Source organism: Malus sylvestris, chromosome 10, assembly GCF_916048215.2.
Source record: "Malus sylvestris chromosome 10, drMalSylv7.2, whole genome shotgun sequence".
Classification (NCBI taxonomy): Eukaryota; Viridiplantae; Streptophyta; class Magnoliopsida; order Rosales; family Rosaceae; genus Malus; species Malus sylvestris.
In genome coordinates, this window is record NC_062269.1 from 34386092 (window position 1) to 34406502 (window position 20411).

General features: G+C 36.4%; 2 protein-coding genes and 1 long non-coding RNA gene across 3 annotated transcripts; 1 reads left to right on the plus strand and 2 right to left on the minus strand.

The window, feature by feature from the left end:
• Positions 1 to 9217: 9217 nt before the first annotated feature.
• LOC126584315 (glycine-rich RNA-binding protein 4, mitochondrial) lies at positions 9218 to 11438 on the minus strand. The gene is made up of 4 exons (XM_050248735.1): positions 11146 to 11438; positions 9901 to 9969; positions 9700 to 9806; positions 9218 to 9615 (listed from the first exon to the last, which is right to left on the minus strand). The coding sequence occupies exons 1-4, from the start codon at positions 11288 to 11290 to the stop codon at positions 9478 to 9480; spliced, it is 459 nt and encodes a 152-aa protein (XP_050104692.1). The 5' UTR covers positions 11291 to 11438; the 3' UTR covers positions 9218 to 9477.
• Positions 11439 to 12594: 1156 nt separating this feature from the next.
• Positions 12595 to 13394, plus strand: LOC126587393 (uncharacterized). Its single transcript, XR_007611047.1, has 2 exons — positions 12595 to 13021; positions 13105 to 13394. It is a non-coding gene; the product is annotated as an uncharacterized LOC126587393 (long non-coding RNA).
• A 3387-nt stretch (positions 13395 to 16781) lies between these two features.
• Positions 16782 to 17866, minus strand: LOC126584859 (VQ motif-containing protein 22-like). The gene has a single exon (XM_050249230.1). It carries the CDS (start codon positions 17604 to 17606, stop codon positions 16899 to 16901), a length of 708 nt encoding a protein of 235 aa, XP_050105187.1. The 5' UTR covers positions 17607 to 17866; the 3' UTR covers positions 16782 to 16898.
• Positions 17867 to 20411: the final 2545 nt, after the last annotated feature.

Consider the following 20411-nt stretch of genomic DNA (forward strand, 5'->3'; position numbering starts at 1 on the left):
ATCTACAATACCAAGATTTGCTACGAATCCTCGTCAATACGAAAACTCTGCTACTAGGACCTGGAGGGAAAAAAATAAGAATGAGTGGGCCTGAAGAATAAGCTTTAATAAAGACATTCTAAACGTTATAACCCATCACTGTAATACCTGTATAGTTTCCAGAAAATCATACTACGTATAAGTATGAAATCAAATGTAAATCAACAGTAAATCCATGAATATTCCAAATCACTACATATCGGCAACAGCATAATAAAATCAGGTACTCATCAATCTATGATAACACATGAGTCGGAGTTGCCTATTACACAAATATAGTCATACCATAACTCAATCATTTCAAATAACACCATAAACGCACCTGAACTTACCTGCACGTCTCGCGTTCATCTTAGCACTTCAAAGCATTCACAACAATTATATGTAGATAATATGCATATGGATATGCCATGATGCAATCTAAAACTCAAACATATCATATTATTTTATAATATATAAGTATATATATGACATGGCATAAAATGCATAAATCAATTTAAAAGCATTTGTGGAACTATCAATTATATATATACGATAAAAGGGAAAAGACTCACTCACCTGAGTTTCATGCTATGACTTCCTAGCACGAATATCGAGACGTCACGAACGATCATCACCTAGAGCAGATATTCAGTCACGTCTCAGAACTCTTATCAATAGAACACTTAACGTACATAAAACACATCCCAATGACGTTCTAGAATGGTTTGAGACCCATTGATCAAAAGTCAACCGTCGGTCAAAGATCAACGATAGAGTCCACAACCCTACATAACTCAATCTGGAAGATCTGCATCTCGGATTTCTGATCCGTAACTTTTAAAGATCCACATTATACTTCTAGGACATCATACTAAAGTTTCATTACGATCCAACGGTTGGATCTCCGCCAATTGCCAATTCCAGTGGCGGTTAATGTTATATTTTACAAACTTACAAATCCAATTTGGGAAGATTCATACGTCAGATTCCCAATCCATAAGTTTCTAATATCCTCAAATATTACATACTATAATGTACTAAAGTTTGGTGACGATCCAACGGTTGAATCGTTAATTCACATAATGTTCAAGTAGCGGTCTTTAACAAAACTATGTTTAAACGATGAGATTTCATCAATCGGACTTCACCTATGGAATTGGGGTGTCAAACTTAGTTTAGGAAGGTCAGGGGATGACTCGACTCACGCGCCTTCGCCACGCGCCGTCGCACACGTCGGTCGGCCGCCCCGATTAGCCAGAAAATTCAACTATCTCCAAAAATTCTCAAATTTTACAGAAATGAAGATCTCAAAAAAGTAGAGCAAGTTTTATACCTGTGACCAAGTCTAATTTGGCCGGGAAAGGCTCCAATTTCACTCAAACCCGCCAGAACCCTAAAATGGGTGAACTTCGATTCTCCTTCCTCGGTGTTCCAACGACTCTACCACTGGTTGGGTCTTGTTCCTATGTCCAAGGGAAGTTGATTAAGGTTAGTTTTAGATGGTGGAACTTGTTGGATCGGAGGAATCACTGTTGAGCACCTCCAGTGCTCCGATGGAGTTCCTCACGGTTTTGGACATAAAAACCCTCAAGTATAGGTGGAGATGGTAGATGGAAGGTTATGGAAGAGATTGCAGGTGATGGATGGTAGAGTTTCACCTGAAAAATGGATGAGATTGGCCGCAATTCACACCGGTTCGAAATCGGGTTGCTACGCATGGATGGGTCGACAGGAAAGGGTAGTTCTTTCTCACCCTTCATGTTTAGTCCTTGTTCTCCTCTTTTCTAATTGGTCCTTAGTTTCATTTAAATTGATTGGTCCTTTGTTCCCTTGTTGAAAGCTCATTGGCTTCCTTCCCACAAGATGGGAGCTCAAATTATTAACTAACTTTAAATAATCAATTTCAAACATCTGTAACTATACCGTTATAATCCGGACTCACAAACGGCTTTCGCCTACACGTTCGTAGCTTCAAAATCTATTCTGAAACATTAACTGTGACTTCGAACAGTCAACGAAAGTTAAACATCCTCGCCTCTAAGGGTATTTTCGTAAAATCACTACTTTAAAATTTATAAAACTTAAAATTTGGGACAAGATGTCACACTAAAAATAAAGTAAGATATTTGAAATGACCTTGAAGCATGAAAACATTTCCCATGATGCATGAACGCCCTACATTTATATTTACCTTCCAATATATATATATATATATATATATATATATATATATATATTTGTTCATGCAATACGCAATTATACTATGTGCAATTTGTGAGTCAAAGAATTAAAATAAATTAAAAGCAATTAGGGTTTTTCAAACCCTAGGAATGTCGGAAAAAAAATTATTGGGATTTTTTTATGGCGTTTGACATCCGAACAAAGGCAGCAGCCATTTGGGCTTGCTGCGTACAAGACTGACTAGGCATGTGGCCTGGGAAGGTTTTTCAGTAGGGCCTGAAGCCCCAGCTCACCTCCAGCTCGCCCTGCAACTGCATGATGGGCCCTGCCCTTGCGGCCCTGGCCCAAACCAGCAGCCTTTATGTTGCTTGGCTTGTCTCGTGTCCCAGCCCGCATACAACAAACCTGCTACTGGTTGGGCTTGCCCCGGAATCTCAGCCCGTATTCCAAATTGCAAGGCTTCGGCTTGCTACTCTCGAATTGGACCAGGTCCAATTGCCTGAGTCCTTAATGTTGGGCTTCATGCCTTCGACCCTTGACCCAAAAGCCAACGTATGTTGGGCTTTTGCTCACCCCACTTCCAACAGCTTCTAAGTTGCTGGGCTTTTCCCAACACATGGCCCATGGCCTGCATCCAATCAATTTTTTGCAGGGTCGTGCCTCACACAACCAGCCCGCACGTGATGGGTTGTGCCCTTTATTTTTTTTTTCTCGATCCGATGCCATTTTTTTGGTATCTTGTGCTTCTTAACCATACCCAAATATTTTTGGGACGTTTTTGGTTAACTTTAAATGAGTTAAAATTCACTTGTCACTTGGCATGTCGCCAATTGAAGCTAATATGACCCACATGTCATTATTTTGCTTTTACGATCGACCCCGAATGGTCCCGATCTATTGAATTAATTAAAATTGACCTGCAGTCCATTAATCTGATAATGAATCCAAAATTATTGACTTGAAGATCACTTTTGGACATTAACAATTTAATAATTTATTTCTCTTATTTGAACCGTTGACATACTTTCGTGGTAACGAAACTCTCACACTTGAGTTCCCGAAGAAACTCAAATCCACTACACTTAGTTGTATATTGTATTCTGTGTTCTTGCAGGAACCTCTCTTTTATGAACTAAACGTTCATAAACTAAATTGAACATGTAGTTTCAAATTTAGTACCTTTGAAACCTAAAGTTTTCATAAAACAATACACCCATGAAAACTCGACATTTTTCATGAAACCCATGTCTTAGAACTCAAATGTTCTAACTTTGATGCTTATGGATGATTCATTCCCATAGCACCAACCACAATCTTGTTCCCTCCAATTCAGTGGATTGTAGAACCGTCACAAGTTCGATTTCCCTTATTTGGACGTTTCTAATAGAAACCACTATTTGTGGGGTACAAGACGTGAATCTCCACTTGACTATTAAAGTAGCTGAGAAACCATTGAAGCCAACAATGGCATGTAAGAGTTGAATAAGCCTCCGCAATGATCTTCATTCGAAGACTTATGCCCGAAGCATTACAAACGGACATACCTCCCGAACGAGGATTTCATGGCTATTTGGCTCGCTTATATGGACCGTTTAATCATGAAAGACATTGCCTACATCACACCATGATTATGTCCATAAATGAGTACAATTCTGAAGTTTATAAATCCGAACGAATTTTGACTGGATAATACTTTTCTCGTCCTTCCATGTTTCTAACTCACCCCTGAAGCAGCAGTGTAGAAAGTGGAAGTTTACCAAATTCTCGGATCTAATTACTGCCACAAACATATGGTAGAATCAGAGCCTACCAAGGTGTGGCATCATGCCCAGAGCATGCTCATTGGCACCTAAGACCTAAAACTTCAAGAATAAGGGATAATATTCTCGAACCTTAACCCTGCAATATCTACTTCTGTATCGATGAAATAAATCATTGGTTATGCACCTGTTCATGCCCCTACCAATGTTGTTGAGGAGTACCATTCTAGTAGTCAATATGTGAGACTAATTTTGCTCCACCAAACATCGTTGAAAGAGCAGAACTTTGACATGGATGGCCTTGTTGGCCGAATCCCCTCAATAAACCATTTACTTTGTGAACATTTTCTCATGTTCTTGGATTCAAGTTTGGTGTATGTTTTACTTATGGATAATCTTATTGATATTGTCCTCAAATATGAGTTAATTGAATTATGTTTCTTAATACATGTGACCGATTCAATTCAACACGTGATTAGGTAGGAATGTGGGAAAGTTAGTCGTCTGGATGAATGCGTACTACGCACACTAACTTTACACCTAAATCACATATCTAACAACGACTTCAGGTCTATCCAACCTGATTAAGAGCATTGGCACACTCCTCATTGTATTGTACTGAATTACCATTTAAGAGACCTTAAATTCTCACCATCATTGAGTTTTTAAGGATATTCGAGATGACAATTATCATAAATGAAACCACTGAAGAAAATAGAGTGAATATCTTTACACCACCTCCAAGAATGAGCCTAAAGCTTTGATTTGGGGCCAATGGGTTATCTCTTAACTGGGAATACACCACATATGGCCGGTCTGGAGCCTGGTGATTAAGCCGTTTAGTTGCTTTGACACAACCTTTTGGGACACTTAGGTCGACCAATGATGCTACGACGTATCTCCTTACCGAAGTAAGGATCTTGTACCTACAAGCACACTTTGTCAAGCCTGCTCATTAAGGAAATTGATTTTCTATATCATTCCTCGCAAAGATACTAAATCACCCTTTTTTCACAATGGATTCAAGGGAATATATGTGGACTAATCCAACCAAAATGCGGACCATATAAATACTTATGGTTTTGGTTGATGAATCGACAAACTGGTCACATGTTTGTCCACATACATTGCTGCTAAACCCCTTGGCCGATTAAGGGTTCACCACTCTACTTATCCCTTAAGGTCCATGAGACTGGATAATGCCGGAGAATTTATATCGACGATTTTCGATAAAGTATTGCATGTATTTTGGGTTAATAATTGAACATCAAATTCCCATGTTCACCCCAAAGAGCCTCGCCTACTGATCATAAAGCACAATTTAAATAATCGCCTAAATTTTGGTGAATGTACCAAGTTTTCAATTTTTGCCTAGGGCTATGCAATCTTGTATGCAGTTATGTTGGTCCGCCTTGAGGCCCATTGCCATCCAACCTATATGACGTTACAGTTGGTTACTGGGTACGAACCTGACGACTTTCGTATTTACACATTTGGGTGTGCATTTCATGTTCCAAGTTGTGCCGCCGCACTGTACCAATATGGGTTCTTAAAGAAAGATGTGAATATTTGTCGATTATGATTCTCATTCACACTAGCTCTCTTCAAGCCCTTGCACGCGATCTCTTTACCGTTCATTTGCGGGTTGTCACTTTAATGAGATAGTCTTTTTGCTATTAGGGGGAGATAAGAACGTCAATGTTCCTATAGAATGGCACAAATTTGCGTGGACGTTGCCCACTATGTCTCATATCGATCCCCATACCGCATAAGTGTGATAAGCAAGTGCGATAAATTCTAGCTTTCAGAATGTTGCCCTAGACGCATTCCTCTGATCTAGCTGAAATGACGAGATCATATACCAGCTGCAAACATGCTTGCAAGGATAGACGTACTCAACAGATGTCAAGTCAACATCCTTGTAGGGTATGCTGCCCATGTTGGATGGTTTGGACCCCCATGTTGGACTGTCCAATACACCGGTGGATATCCAATCAATCTGTCTTGGCCTAGAGCATGAAAGATCACTCGGTTTGTAGGATTCACTTCCTTAGAAGAGGAAGACACGGCACAATGAATCCATACTTGATCGATATCTCAAATCATTTCCATCTTATGAGATTAATCCGGATTACTCCCAAGACTTGAAGTTCTTGGTCCAGTATACTAGTTTGGGTGAGCTAAATGGAATTGAAATGAGATTACCATCAATGATGTTTTCACTTATATGGTAGCTACCGACATAAATGAAAAGCGATGATATTGAATCGTGTTCCATTGATTAATTGACAACGTAAAACTGATTGGACAACCGAAATTACAATCTAGGTTAAATTCCTTACCAAAGTGTGGTTAAACCTGTCGTTCCTACACTGCCCAAGGTAACCCTATTATGTTACAAGTGGAAAAGGAAGCATTATGAGATGCATGAAATAGTGCGATATGATGCACGCCTTACGACACAATGTTTCTCTCAAACGTCTAGTGATTGATAGCAGCATTATGAAATGTGGTTAGTGTTTTCTCCACGGGGTATATAGATACGGAGATTGACATGTAAGTTCCCGAAGAATTACATGTACTGGTTCAAATAGTTCCAAACACGGAACACCCTCTTAACTCATTTTGAGGCGTTCACTTATGGATTAAAAAATCTGACGGATGTGGTATACCCGTCTATGTGATTATTTGATCAGTTAAGGATGAATTATGCCCTTATGTGTTAAACTATGAAGTCTTATACCAAATTGCTAAAGTTACAGTTTATGTCGTTAACACGAATCTCACTAAGACTCTGGAAGAGCTTGAGAAAACTGTCTCGCACCTGAAGATGGAATTTGAGATGAATGATCTTGGGAAAACTTGTTTATGCCTTGAGCTGAAGTTGAAGTGTTATTCTGACGATATTTTGGTCTACCAGTCGAACTATACCCCAAAAGTGTCACCTTTTAAGTATACCTTTGATCGTCCATATGTTATATGCAAATGAGACCCTTGAAGAGGTTATGGAATCTGAAATTCCATATCTAAAGTTCAACTTTGTACTTCGTTGTACTTATAGCTTATTGTATTTAGATAGGACATCTCATTTGCTATTGATCTTGGTAAAGATGCAGCACCGCGCCTACACGCAACCACTGAATTGGTATTAAAGACGTACCCTGAAGGTACTACGAGGGCAAATCCCAACACATCTCGAGCAAATCCAACTCACCTGATCCTCGAAATGATGCTTGCCTTATTTGTTATGCTGACGCATGTTACTTATCAAACCAACACAAGGTAAAATCCCCAAATGCTTATATCTTTACCGTTAGGGATATCGCAATATCTTGGAGGTCCACGATATGACCTTAGTTGCGAAACCTTTGAATCGTTCCAAGACTCACCTCACTTCACTACACCACAAGTGAGACATGGTTAGGAGTTCTTGTTGAGCATATTCGAAGTACTTGCTGTTTTCATCCATCGTTGAGTTCCAACGACGATCCATGAAAACTATGCCACATGTATCCACCCGACCAAGACATAATACATCAACAAAGTTAACGCCAAGACAAATTGCATCTACATCACATCAACAAAGCATCAGGAGATTGAAGTCATGCAAGCAAATCCCAGACAACCTTGTCGACCTCTACACGACGTCACTGCCGAAGTCAACCTTCCAGAAGCTTGTCCGAGGAATTGGTATGCCTAACTATTCATATTCAATGCTTGTAGTTCTCATTTGGAAGTTGTCAAACTCAGGAGGAGTATCCAAAAATCTACTTACTTGATCTTAATGTACTATTTTTCCCTACGATTAGGGCATTCCCACTGGGTTTTTGCTACCTAACTAGGTTTTAACAAGGCACCCATCCTGGGCTGATCATACTCTTGTGAGCTCTTCTACTTGCGTCCAAAAGACGTATAGTTTTGACTTAACGCAACTTCTCACTTTTCTCCTTAGACTATGAGTTTTTCTCTCACCTTGGGTTTTACCATAGCGAGGTTTTGTGAGTTTCACTTTTTTTTTTATGCATTCTTCCGTTGATCTGAGACTCGCATTTGCTCATTGTGCCGACGACTTCATCAACTGTACTTACTTCATCATTGAAGACATGATGCACCATTTACTTGAGTATTTACATACTCAATGGGGAGTGTTGCAATCCTATTAGATTATGAATGTGATTGTGTAAATCCTAGTAAATATGGGAATGTATCTTATATTCCTATTAGGAGTATATTACCTATTAAATGTTGTAATCCTAAAGGGTAAGGAATTAACCTTCCTTACTATTATAAATAAAGGCACAATGGGGTAGAATAACACCCACCCACAATTACATATCTCTCTCTTCTCTCTACTATTGCCACACTTCCCTCTCTCTCTATGGCCTCCATAATCGTTTAGTAAATTATGCCTATAACATGACAAACTTTTTATGGGATTTTCATAATATATTTTAACGATCTAAACTGTTCATCTTTAAGTATTTTCCTTAATTATCATGTTTACCAAAAATCATCCAAATTTGACTATTGAATTATGAGTTTAAGGTTGTTTTGTAAAACCGTATTCGCTCATTTTTTTCATTATAAATGAATGTCTTAATAGTTTTGAATTTGTCTAATATTTTATATAGATAATTTATAAATTGTGTTCTAAAAGATAGACAGAATAGACCCCACAAAAAAAATGTGTCAAGTTGGATAAAAAAATGGTGCCACATATCCATCCATATATATGATAAGTTGTTAGTCGAACTTAAACCTCATCTACTTAAGTGAGACCGCGTGTTGCTAAACCAGTTGATTATGCGTATTTCTTTTTATATTATACTGTTTAAATACTTTTTCTTTTCATAGTATGTTTGATACCAGTTGACTTGAACGCTTAAGGACAAAAATGCAGAAAAAGAATGGTGCCTGTCATGCAAGGCTGCTACCTTATTAAGAAAATGTTTATTACAAACAGACCAAAAGTTGAATATTATTTGGGGGTTGGTCACTGAATTAAATATTCATGTTCAAACTGGCTAAATTTGACGGGAAATTAAACCGGAAGAAAACTCAAATTTCTTCTCCAACTCAATGGAATACGTTTAGATCACACGAGCATTTTCTTGAGTTAGAAGTTGTGTTAGAGTTATGTAAACTGCAACCAGCTTACAGGAAATGCTAACATCAATCATTTACAACAGCGTGTTTGTGACAGACAAAAATTAATTGGGTTTGGATCCTATGACGGATTTAATACAGACCATGACTAACGGTGCTCAATCCCAATCTGTGTAGCATAAGAAGTTATTGAAATAAGATTCATTACAAACTATGTCGTAATGATACAGTATCTCATCTGTATCGTAACGACATTCTAGACTTTCCAATTACAATGCTCTAACCATACACCACTTATACGTACACAGTGATGAACACTCGGCCGCGCTGCTAATAGTTGCAGGGGTGAAATGCACCTCTGCATCCAGTATTTCCATTCTAGCTAGCGTACTTACAGTGCTGTTTTCTATCAGTACCAGCAGTCCGAAACTTCCTCTTGCTGTGGCAAATTCTGCTTCTTTGGGGGACCAGAGGTTCTTGGATATTCTCCATAAGCGTCTTTCCCAGGTCTAGCAAGCTCTACGTAGATGATCCTGCCGTCAAGATTCTGATAGTAACAAAAGGAAAATGAGTCACTAGGGGTAATATTTTATCAGGGAAAAAGGCATAAGAAGAATGGCAAATTTAGAACCTGGCGATCCATATTTTCCAGGGCGAGCATAGCATCATCTTGACAGGTATATTGAATAAATGCAAACCCCTTGGATCTTCTTGAGGATTCATCCTTGACTAGTTTAACTGATTGACGTAGTAAATACAGTTACATGGTGTACATGAAAAATAAAGGATCGGACTATGCGAACTATTTTCTGCTGCAAATAAAGGTACGTACCTTCAGCTATCTGGCCGAAACTCGAAAATTTCTGCTGCAAACTATTTTCACTGGTGGAATATGGTATATCTGCAAGCTCAAAACAATACAGTTAGAACTTGGACAGTTAAAGACAAATTGCATAGTATCTTTATACTTTTGGGGATCTTCAGTTATCTAGTAATATATTTGTGAAGTGCTAACTCGCTATAGCTGCTACTACCAACCTATACTAAGGTACATAAAAAGGCTCTAAACTTAGCATCTTTTGTAAATTGAAGGATCTGAGGCCTCAGTGAAGAAATTCCTATAGCTGCTACCAACTCCTTGCTCTTTCCATTGTTGGTAGTACTTAAGCGTTCCAAGCAATCTTCACTTGCAGTGAGCTTACTTTGGATGGAAAACCATGTGATTGCGCACTTAGGAACAGCTTAAGTAAACCAAATCGTATTCTACAAATCCACAAATGGATTAGGTGTTACCAATTTTCCAATCCATTGCTTTCAATGCTACCATGTTACTGTTAGCTGTATTTTTGTTTGTTGGTGCCTACTTAACTTCATGTGTGCAGGACTGATCGAAATCTTCCCCTTCACTTCCTCTTGTAATCAATAACCTCTTCTTAATCCATTTCTTCTTCGAAAAGATTAAACCACAAGAATGAAATAAGTCACCAAACTCTTGACTTCCTTTTGTAATCAATAACCTCTTCTTAATCAATAACCTCTCCCCTTCACTCCCTCCTAATCTTCACACTCATCTTAAACTATCCCACCCGCATGCCAAATTTCATTATTGTGCCTCTGCTCACCTACATTTATTCCATTTTAACCATCGAAGCGAAATTCGAGTATGTGCTAACCACCCTCAATCCAAATAAAATGTAGTCAAAATATGTCTACCCGCTAATAAACTTCCAATCACATGATAACACTACAAAAATGCACAGAATTTACAATTGAGAAGATAAATTAAGTAAAAAAAAATCAAATGATAAGTCAGTCAAAATTAAACAATCAAGAGCTAAAATACAGCATAAACTACATAAAAATTTAAACTTAAAGAAAAAAGCCAGATAGTGAAACGGTAAAAACTCAGAACAAGAGCTAATCCACTGCATGAATTACACAAAAGTTAACACATTGAAGCAGACCCAGGCGGTAAATCAATCAACATTTCTCAAAATTCACAGGTTGAAGAAAACCCAAATGGAAAACCAACCCAATTCACAGTAATTGTCTGAATTAAAGTAACAAAAAAGCATACTTTTAACCAAGATTTTGCTTGCGAGAGGATAGTCGAAAAAGGAAGCTCTCATTTGGAGCTTCAAAGGCTTGGAGTCCGTACGATTCGACAGATGAATCGGTTTCGGGTGTGCGTAACAAGGGAAGGAGACCGTTGCCGCCCACATGCCTTCTCAATCTTCTTCTTCTTCGGGTGTCGAGTTTTCTGCTAACTTCTGCCGTTCTTCGCGGCTTCGTTTTTTCAGTTGACAGCAAAAAGCCCGCGACCCGTTTTTCAGAACGGGTCTTAACCCGAGCTCCCAGCCCAACAGCCTCAACCCTATGCTTTCAGCCCATCCCATTTCTCAATGCCACACTCCATCTTTTTTTCCTCTTTTTTGTCTTTTGACAATGAGATATCCTAAACTCCGTACTCTCGAAGTCCGTTTGGTGGGCAAGATGGGATTGACCCTCATGGAGGATTGGATTGGTGGGAATTGTTTAGCCTTTGAATCTCAATTCTTGTTTGGTGAAACACCAAACTGGATAAGATTGGGTCAATGACGTAGACAACTCAAATTAAATAGGCTGGGATAGCCAATTCATTTCGTGTTGTAATTTTTCTCATCAAACATTGGCTGGGTTACAAGTACAATTTTATTGAAAATAACTTATCCCATCCTGCTTACCAAATGAGGCCTCAAATCTCATTAACTGGTCTAACTTATATTTACACTTTATATGGTTGCGAAAGAAATAAGCAAACCATTTTCTACTTTAAACATCCATAATTTCTTTTGATTTTTTTAATAAAGTGACAAAACGATACATTAATTATTTTTTATTCATACAACGATCTTGGGAGACGGGTATGATGGGTAGCCACAATTAAATATCAAAATTCGTAATTCATAAAAATTGAATTTAAGACTTCAAACTTATAACAGATATATTATTTTAACAAGTTGGGCAAGTGGTTATTTTAAACAACTTTAACTTAATGGAAAGTGAACTCAAACTTTAAAAGACTAACACGCTGCCTTATTATTGTATAAATAGATAACATGACATGTAGTTCAGAGGCTAAAACACATTTACATCCAAGACCAAGTCAAATAAAAGCACATTCCTAACAGAGGTGATGAACCTCAATCACAGGAGAACTCACAAGTCAAAAAGGAGACTTCCGAATATTGCTCATGAACGAGTGATGCTTGGAAATTTCAAAAACCATGAATGTTGATAACTTGAAAGATCTCAAACGTGCACAAAGAACATTAGGATTTTGTAGTGGTGGGGATAGACAAGTTATATGGTAAGAGGGAGACAAAGACCCATGACCATAAAGTCTTTGAAGCTAATTATGGCACTCTATTTGAGAAAGACAATAACTTGGATTGACCGTATCTGATCAGTCCAATTGGGTTGACGGCTTTAGGCTTGAATAATTTTCCTTCATGCTTAGGAAAGAGCATATGGACTGGAACTAGGGATGGGCAATGGTTATGCGGGCGGGTAACTGCGGTTATTTTACCCATAACCGTTTATGTTCATACCCGCATAACCGTTTACCCGTTGGGTAATTACATAAATGGTTATACCCATAACCATAACCGTTTATAAACGGTTATTCATACCCATAACCGTGTACCCATTTACCCATAACCATTTACCCATTTAACCATAATCATAACCATTTACCCGTTTACCTATTTTTTCGCCTGTTTATCCTTTTTTTACCCATCTACCTTTTTTTTTTGCCCGTCTACATTATTTTTTTTAACAATTTGAAAATTACAAAAGAAAAATTTGTCATAATTTTTATTTTCTGACAATTAAACATCGTTATAAGTACATTTTAGCATACATTTACTCGTGCTCGTAAGAAGCTGATCAAGAATCCAAGAAAGAAGTACAAGGTATTTTGATCAAATAGTCGAACACACGTAATGTTATTAAATGATTGCTCTACTAACTCATCTCTTTCTCTGTGCGTGTGCAGTTGAAGCACCAGAAGGCAGTGAAGAGTAGAAGAGGACAGGTAAGAGAGGTGAGGAAGCCCTTAGGTCCGTATGGTGGAGAGGCCACCGGAATCAATGCAGGAATCAGTCGGAGCACCAGATTCAAGAACTAAATGTTGCTCATGATTTCGTCGTTGTGTCCCAATTTTGGTAAAGTGAGAATTTCTTTTGATAAAGTGACATAATTTTGAGTAACTTAAATGATGTCGCGAAATGTACTTGTATACAATATGCCTGCATTATATGAGAAGTTTGTATGAATTGAATGGAATTGAATGTCGTCGTTGGGGTAAAATCAAATTTCATATCCGATTTAATTTTTAAAAAAATTTTCATATATTAAATTAAATGGGTAAATGGATACCCGTTATAACCATGAATATTACCCATAACCGATGGATATCCGTTATAACGACGGATAATACCCATAACCGGCCATTTAAATTTTATGGATAAACGGTTATACCCATAACCGTTTATTTGTCTAAACGGTTACCCATAACCATAACCATCAACTTTAAATGGGCGGGTAACCGTGGTTACCCATACCCATGGGTATTTTGCCCATCCCTAACTGGAACCAGTCCAAGTAAAACAAGGCTACATGGAAAATATTTTTTCTGATCACATCAAGTGATGGTAATGTTTATCATCTTATTTATTATTATTTGATGAGTTTAAATTTTAAGATTTGTATGAATAGATAGAGATCTAAAAGTTTAAACTCATGCAATAGTAATAATAAATAGGGTGTGAGCAAAAATATACGCTGGCTACTAGCCTACTACGTATTCCTTTCATGGCATCAACGTATACAGAGGCACAAAAATACTATCATGCTCTGGATATCTTATATTTTGAAGTTTTTAAATATTAAATTTTGGTGATTTTGTTATTTTATCTCTCACTAATGGGAGAAAAATTTTGGTGTTTAATAGTTAAAAACCCAATGTATAGAAAACCGCAGAACATATTAGAAAATTGCAAAACTTCGAAGTTTGAACCAACAAAAAAGGATGAAGTAAAAGCGACTTAAACTAATTCATGTGATTAGATGCTTAAACTCAAAATGTCCATCCATCCTTCTTTAACAAATGGAAAGGTTTTTAGCCACTTGAGAGAAGCATGTTGCTAACAGCTAGTGGATGGGATTCTCTCCCCGTTCTTTTTCTCTCCTATCCCTTCTCCCTTTTCACAGTTTTTTTTTCTTTTTTCTTTGTACTTTTTTTTCTCTCTCTACAAAAATGAAATTTTGAACATTCAAACAGAAGAAAACGAAAGGGGAGAGAAAAGAAAAAAAAAGAAAAATAATCCTTGTCCGTAGATAATACATGCAAATATATTTGTTGCATTGATTGTCAATATGTGTTCGAAAAATATTAATACATCGGACTATTACGAATGCTATAATGTGGCATTAATTTACAATTACTCTCATTTGCTTGTTTTTTTGTTTGATTTTATAATTCTATTTATGAAATTTGTACTCAAAATTCTCTTTCACAAAAAAAAAAAAAAAAAAAATTGGACGCATGCATGTTCGGGAAGCATTTAATAATTTTCACACTTTTTTTTCCTGTATTCTCTTGCTTGTTTTTATCACTTGATTCATTGTTAATTTATGCAATTTAGATGGTTAAAAACAAAATGAATTCCATTTTCATTTCCTAAGTTTTTAAAATAGTGCATGGAAACAAAAAGATTGAGTCTCGTAATTACATTTGGCGCATGTATACCAAGTACCAAGCCAATCAGCATGCTAAGATACTTGGTCAACCAACTGAGAGTCTACTGACATAAAAAGTGGTCCTCAATTAAACAACAGCCACTTTCTTGTTCCGATCCCTCACCCTTTTCTCACTCTTTATTGAGTCTATTCTCTTATAAGTCATTAGTCAATACCATTGACTAAATTGAGTACTGCGGCTGTGCTAGCAACACTACTGCATCACACCACCAACAATGAAACATTGGAACCTCCATGGTGTTGAGGTATTAATCTCACATCAAGGAAAACAGCGATTTTGATTTTGCATGTACTTATAATTAATTGAGCTATTTTTCAGATTGTCATTTGGTTTTATGGTGGAACGTTAATTTTCTTCATGCTATCAGAGCTAGTTGTTTCACGTGTGAAGCTTAACAGTCACACGTCTTCACGTCACTCGATTTGTGTTATCCACTTGCTAGACTTGAAAATTCGCCTCACGTGAGGCGGCGTGTTGAGAGTATTAATCTCGCATCGGGGAAAGAAGGAACTTTGTATGTAGTTATAAGTAATTAGGCTACTCTTCATGCATATTACCAATTGGTTTTATAGTAAAACATCAATTCTTTTGACTCCCAAGACTAGTGAGTATATAAATAGAAGCAGAACAGATGATCAAAACCCAATTTTTTTATGAAGTAGGTATTTTTTTTGTAATCTCAAATTAAGCTGCAGTGGTTACATTGCTTTGATTTGCTATAAGGAAATTGAAATATTGTAATTAACAAATGTTACTTGCTTGAAAACCTTAAAAATACTATCTAAACTACATATTAGTGAAACTCCTTTTGTCAATTACAAGAGAGTGACATTTTTGTCTTCTATCACAGTAAAATTGTTAAGGATAGTAACGTAATTTCACAAAACAAAATTTTGCTGATTTTTGTTTAAACCCGACCCACATGTGATTTTATCATCTCTAATTTAAAAAAAAATTAAATAAATAACCTCTCTCCCTCTCTTCATACTCCCACGTTCTCACTCTCCTTTAATTATAAGAAAAAAAGTAAAAAATTAACACACTTTGTGTGGGAATATACAACTATACTAGTATATAAAATAAAAGTTTAGGGCATGTTTGGTATTCTACTTGAATCTAACTTTTTTGACTCAAAAACAATTTTTAAGTTTTAGACCTTAAAAACTTGTTTGGTATGACTAGTTTCAAAAACTGAATTCAAGACTAACTCAAAAATATAGTCTATTATTTAAAAACATAAAAAATGAGTTTTTAGAATTTTTAAACTTAAACTCACTCTTTTCTTTTTTCTCCCTCCTCCTCTCTCACTCCAAATCTCTCTCTCTCTCTCTCTCTCTCTCTCTCCTCTTTTTTTTTTTTTTTTACCTTTTTCGTCTCTCCTTTAATCCGATCTCTTCATTTTCTCGGCTCTTTCTCTCACTCATCTTCCTCTCTATCTCGTCCAATCCTCTCTTCTTTCTCTTTCCTTCAATCATCTCTTACTTTACTTCCTCCTCTCCCCTCTTTCTCCTTCTCTTGTGACTCTTTCTTTTTAGATTTCTTTGTCTAGTTTAAGTCGTAAGATTTAAAATTTTTAAATTGCAAACCAATCAAGTTTTTGAGTCTTAAAGAAAATTGTTTTTAAGAAATGTTCTTAAGATATGTTTTGAGAAATGATAAAAAATTTCAAATAGGATATCAAACAGGCCCTTAGCAATTTACACATACAAAATTTTCGTGCTCCTCATGGGAATGCATGGGATTCCTCCACACCAAAATAATGATTAAATTGAAAAACATGCAAGTAATTTGTAACTCAGATGTTAGAGCATTTATCTATACATGCATTGGATATTTGTGTTCCATCCCATCTTTCTTCAGTATCGATTGATATTTAAAAGAAAGTAAAAAAATATCATGCATCTGAACAATATCTGAAAATGAGATATTAATTAATTATTCTAATATTACACATAAACCAATAAACTTAATCATAAGAAAATTACATAGCTTTTCTTATTTTCATGAATATGTAGTGAAACTGTGTTCTAACCGGAGAAAAATTCCCTAGAAAGTTCATACAAAGCTATATCTTCCTGATCCATGACAAAACCATCCACAACCTCCATACTCGGTACAGAATTATAATTACCACTGCTCGACGAATACTGAAACACATCGTTACCACAACCGCTAACGTTATCAATCGGATACATGCCTTGATGCTCTTGATGAAGCTGTTGATTTTCTTGTAGCTGTAGCAGCGGTTGTCGATGTAGTTGTTGTTGTTCTTGATGTAATTGTAGTGGCTGCTGCGCCAACCGCTGCAACTGTTGCTGATACTGGTAGTTATAGTTGTGATTGACAAAAGGTGTCATTACAGAACCAATCACATTATTATTGGATCCAAAACTCAAGTTGATCGGACCCTTTTGGTTCCCAAAGGAAAGGGATGTGCTAGAAGCAGTACAACCTGTGAATTGTTGCACCAAAGCTCGAAAATTGTTAGCGTTGGCGTTGAGGAGGGTGATGGGTGTCTTCTTTGAAACCCTAGACCGCCTTCTGATGGGTTTTGACACACTTCCTGTTGGAGTGAGCTGGCCTCCTGGGCTGCTAGTGCTGATCTCTGTCACAGTAGCGCTACTTGTTGTGACAATGGTGGAATCTGAAAGCCCTCCACTACTGGGTGGTGTTCTCTGCCCATTATCCATGAGGTCGTGTTGGTAGTATTGCCCCCACTCATTCGAACCAGGCATATTTGTCCTTTTTGATGCCTGAAAACTGTAAAATAACTTACAATATAGGAATTGATTGGATTTTTACTTACTTGGAGTGATTGAATGCCGAGGAACCCTGAAGGATGACAGTTGCCGAAGAACTACCAGTATAGTATCGGCCAAAGATCTCAACATATTTAGGACAGTGAATAGAGAAGCACTGTTAGAGTTTCAACAGTGGTACCTCATGGTTTTGAGTGGTGGGCGATATCTGTCACTCCTTTACGTTGTGAATGGAACTACAAACAAGCTCTATATCTCTACTGTATTTATAGTGACTTTTGGTCAGTATTAAGACAAGTCTTTTTGTTGACCTTTCAATTCATAGAGGAGAAAGATGCTAATTGGCCCAGCATGCGGTGACCGTGCTTCCTGGAAATTGCATCTGTTAGCTATGAGAGATTTTTCAGTGTAACCGATACACAAAATGGTACACCATGTATCATTATACAAATATTGAAATACGTGTGTTAAAGGGTTAATAACTTAAAAAATATAATTTCTCATCACTTTTATAAAAACGCGTAGTATACCACTTGTGTTTCGATCACAATGAAAAATTTATGGTTAGCTAGTATCAATGAGGTCGTCAATTTGAGACGGTCTATGCTTCTTTGGTCAGAAAATTGTTAAAAAGAATCTAACCATGGTTAGAAAAACTTAATTAATTAAACATTTTTCTGCTCCATTAAATAAGATTTCAGAGAAGGACATTTAAAATGTTAATACACTCAAAGGATCTGTGGGGAAACCATGAGCTGGTGATCCAGCGGTAAATGACAGATTACGATGCTTTTTTTAAACTAAAAACTCGAGGTCTCGGGTTCAAATCTCGTTGCTGGTGTGGAAGCTAGACTTGTGGCCAGGGGAAGACTGAAATGTCTCTATGGATCTTTCCGGCCTCTTGAAGATGTGGATAACCGTGGCTTGCCACCACGTCTCTCTTTTTTTTTTTTTTTTTTTTTTTTTTGTAAGGATCTGTGGGGGTTTTTGCAACTTTGCATGCATGCGTGTGAGTTGAGACAGGGAGACTAATACGAAAATCACCATTAAGGCTACTGTTATATTTCTTTGACATTACTTGAATATTTATTTAGAGTCTAGTTTCCTCGGTAACTTTGAGATTAGGGATTTTCTATATTTTTAGTATAAAACGTCACAACAAATAATATTTGTTGTATAGATACACAACATTAATAAATTTATAATAAGACATGACCTAGTTTACTAAGAATGTTAACGCTTTCAAGTCATCATTTTCATATATATTTATATATAATTTTTTCAAATATGACATGTGCTGACTTAAAGTGGGATGTTGCCATTGCAATTACCTAATCAATATTTGCACCTGGCAACCTACTACTTAGTCAATTGTCATTATTAAGTAGGTTATTCCTTTAAGTATTACTTTAGAAGGGTTTCATTGTAGTAAATGAACACTAAACTTTTAACGACGACAAAGTCAGACTCTTTGCATTTCAGTATTTCTTGTCTAAAACAGCTTGGAAGTTGATCTAGTTTTTTTTTAATACATACATATACACACACACACACACACACTATTATTTACGGGAAGGGGAGACTTCGAAATAGAGTGCATTTCGGAATGATCGGATTGGAAATCACGTTTCTAACTTCCGTTCCAAAATTCGGAATCGGATCACATCGGATCATAATTTTCAAAATTTGAAATTTTCACCATATTCAGAAATTTCAGAATTAGAATAATCTCAAAAAATTTAGAATATAAATCGGAAAGTCATATATTTTAAAAGTTTTTGAATATTCTCTAACTTTTTTGGACATGTAATTTATTGTTCTTTCTTAATATTTGGTATATGGTTATGTATAAATTCAATTAAGTTTATGGTATACTACTATGGTTATCCTTTCAATATAAAAATAATGAACAAAATGTATCAATAACTAACGATAAAATACAAAAGTTAATTACATAATATATAATTTGAGTAAATAACTATAAAAATCGGATTTTTTTGGAAGTTTTTATTGAAACAAGTTCCGAAAAAATCGGATCGGAAATTCGGAATTCTCAAAATCTCGAAATGCATTCCAATTTTTTCACAGAATATTCAAATTCAGAATTTTTAGGTTCAGATTCGAAAATTTAACTATTGGAATCTAAAACACCATTCCAAGTTTCCAACCTGCATCTCTAGTTCGAAACTATTGTATTAATTTAGAGAAGAAGTAGTTTGAAATTCAAGATGCATATATAGAACTCAACATCCTATTCATTAAGATATTGGACCACATGCTAAAAAAGTAATCCAGGTGTGAACGTTATTCTAATTTTTTTTTCTTACTTGCTGATCAAGCATTTGAAGATTTCCACTGCAGTAGAAATGATTTAGATAGATAGCTTCTGGAATTCAATTACACTGACATGCGCATTGGTGTTTTATAATTTTTTTTTTTATATGATAGAAAATAGTTATCCGGAGATTAATAAACTAAGTCGCTTAGGGAAATTATGTATTATCTGGAACACTAGTGGACCCTTGATCCACTGGGATTGGCTTGTAGGGCAAGTTGTTTAACATGTGTTTGACCAAAAAAATTTACACTCCAGATCCTTTGAACATGTCTTATGTCTTTTCTTTTGTTGAAAAGAAATACATGTTGGTTTGAAAAGTATTTTTAAAATAACTGAAAACAATTTTGATGAAAGTACTTTTGAAACTAATCTTTAGTAAAATACAAGTGAATCATAGAATAGTAAGTGCTTCCTGCAAGAAGCAGGATGCTTCTTCCATAAAA

Excerpts from the sequence above, each read along its gene's own strand:
- LOC126584315 (XM_050248735.1), bottom strand. The coding sequence starts at position 11,290 with ATGTGGGCGGCAACGGTCTCCTTCCCTTGTTACGCACACCCGAAACCG. Across the intron at positions 9,970-11,145 it reads AAGCAAAATCTTGGTTAAAA|ATATACCATATTCCACCAGT; the intron begins GTATGCTTTTTT and ends TTGAGCTTGCAG. Across the intron at positions 9,616-9,699 it reads TGGAAAATATGGATCGCCAG|AATCTTGACGGCAGGATCAT; the intron begins GTTCTAAATTTG and ends TGTTACTATCAG.
- LOC126584859 (XM_050249230.1), bottom strand. The coding sequence starts at position 17,606 with ATGCCTGGTTCGAATGAGTGGGGGCAATACTACCAACACGACCTCATG.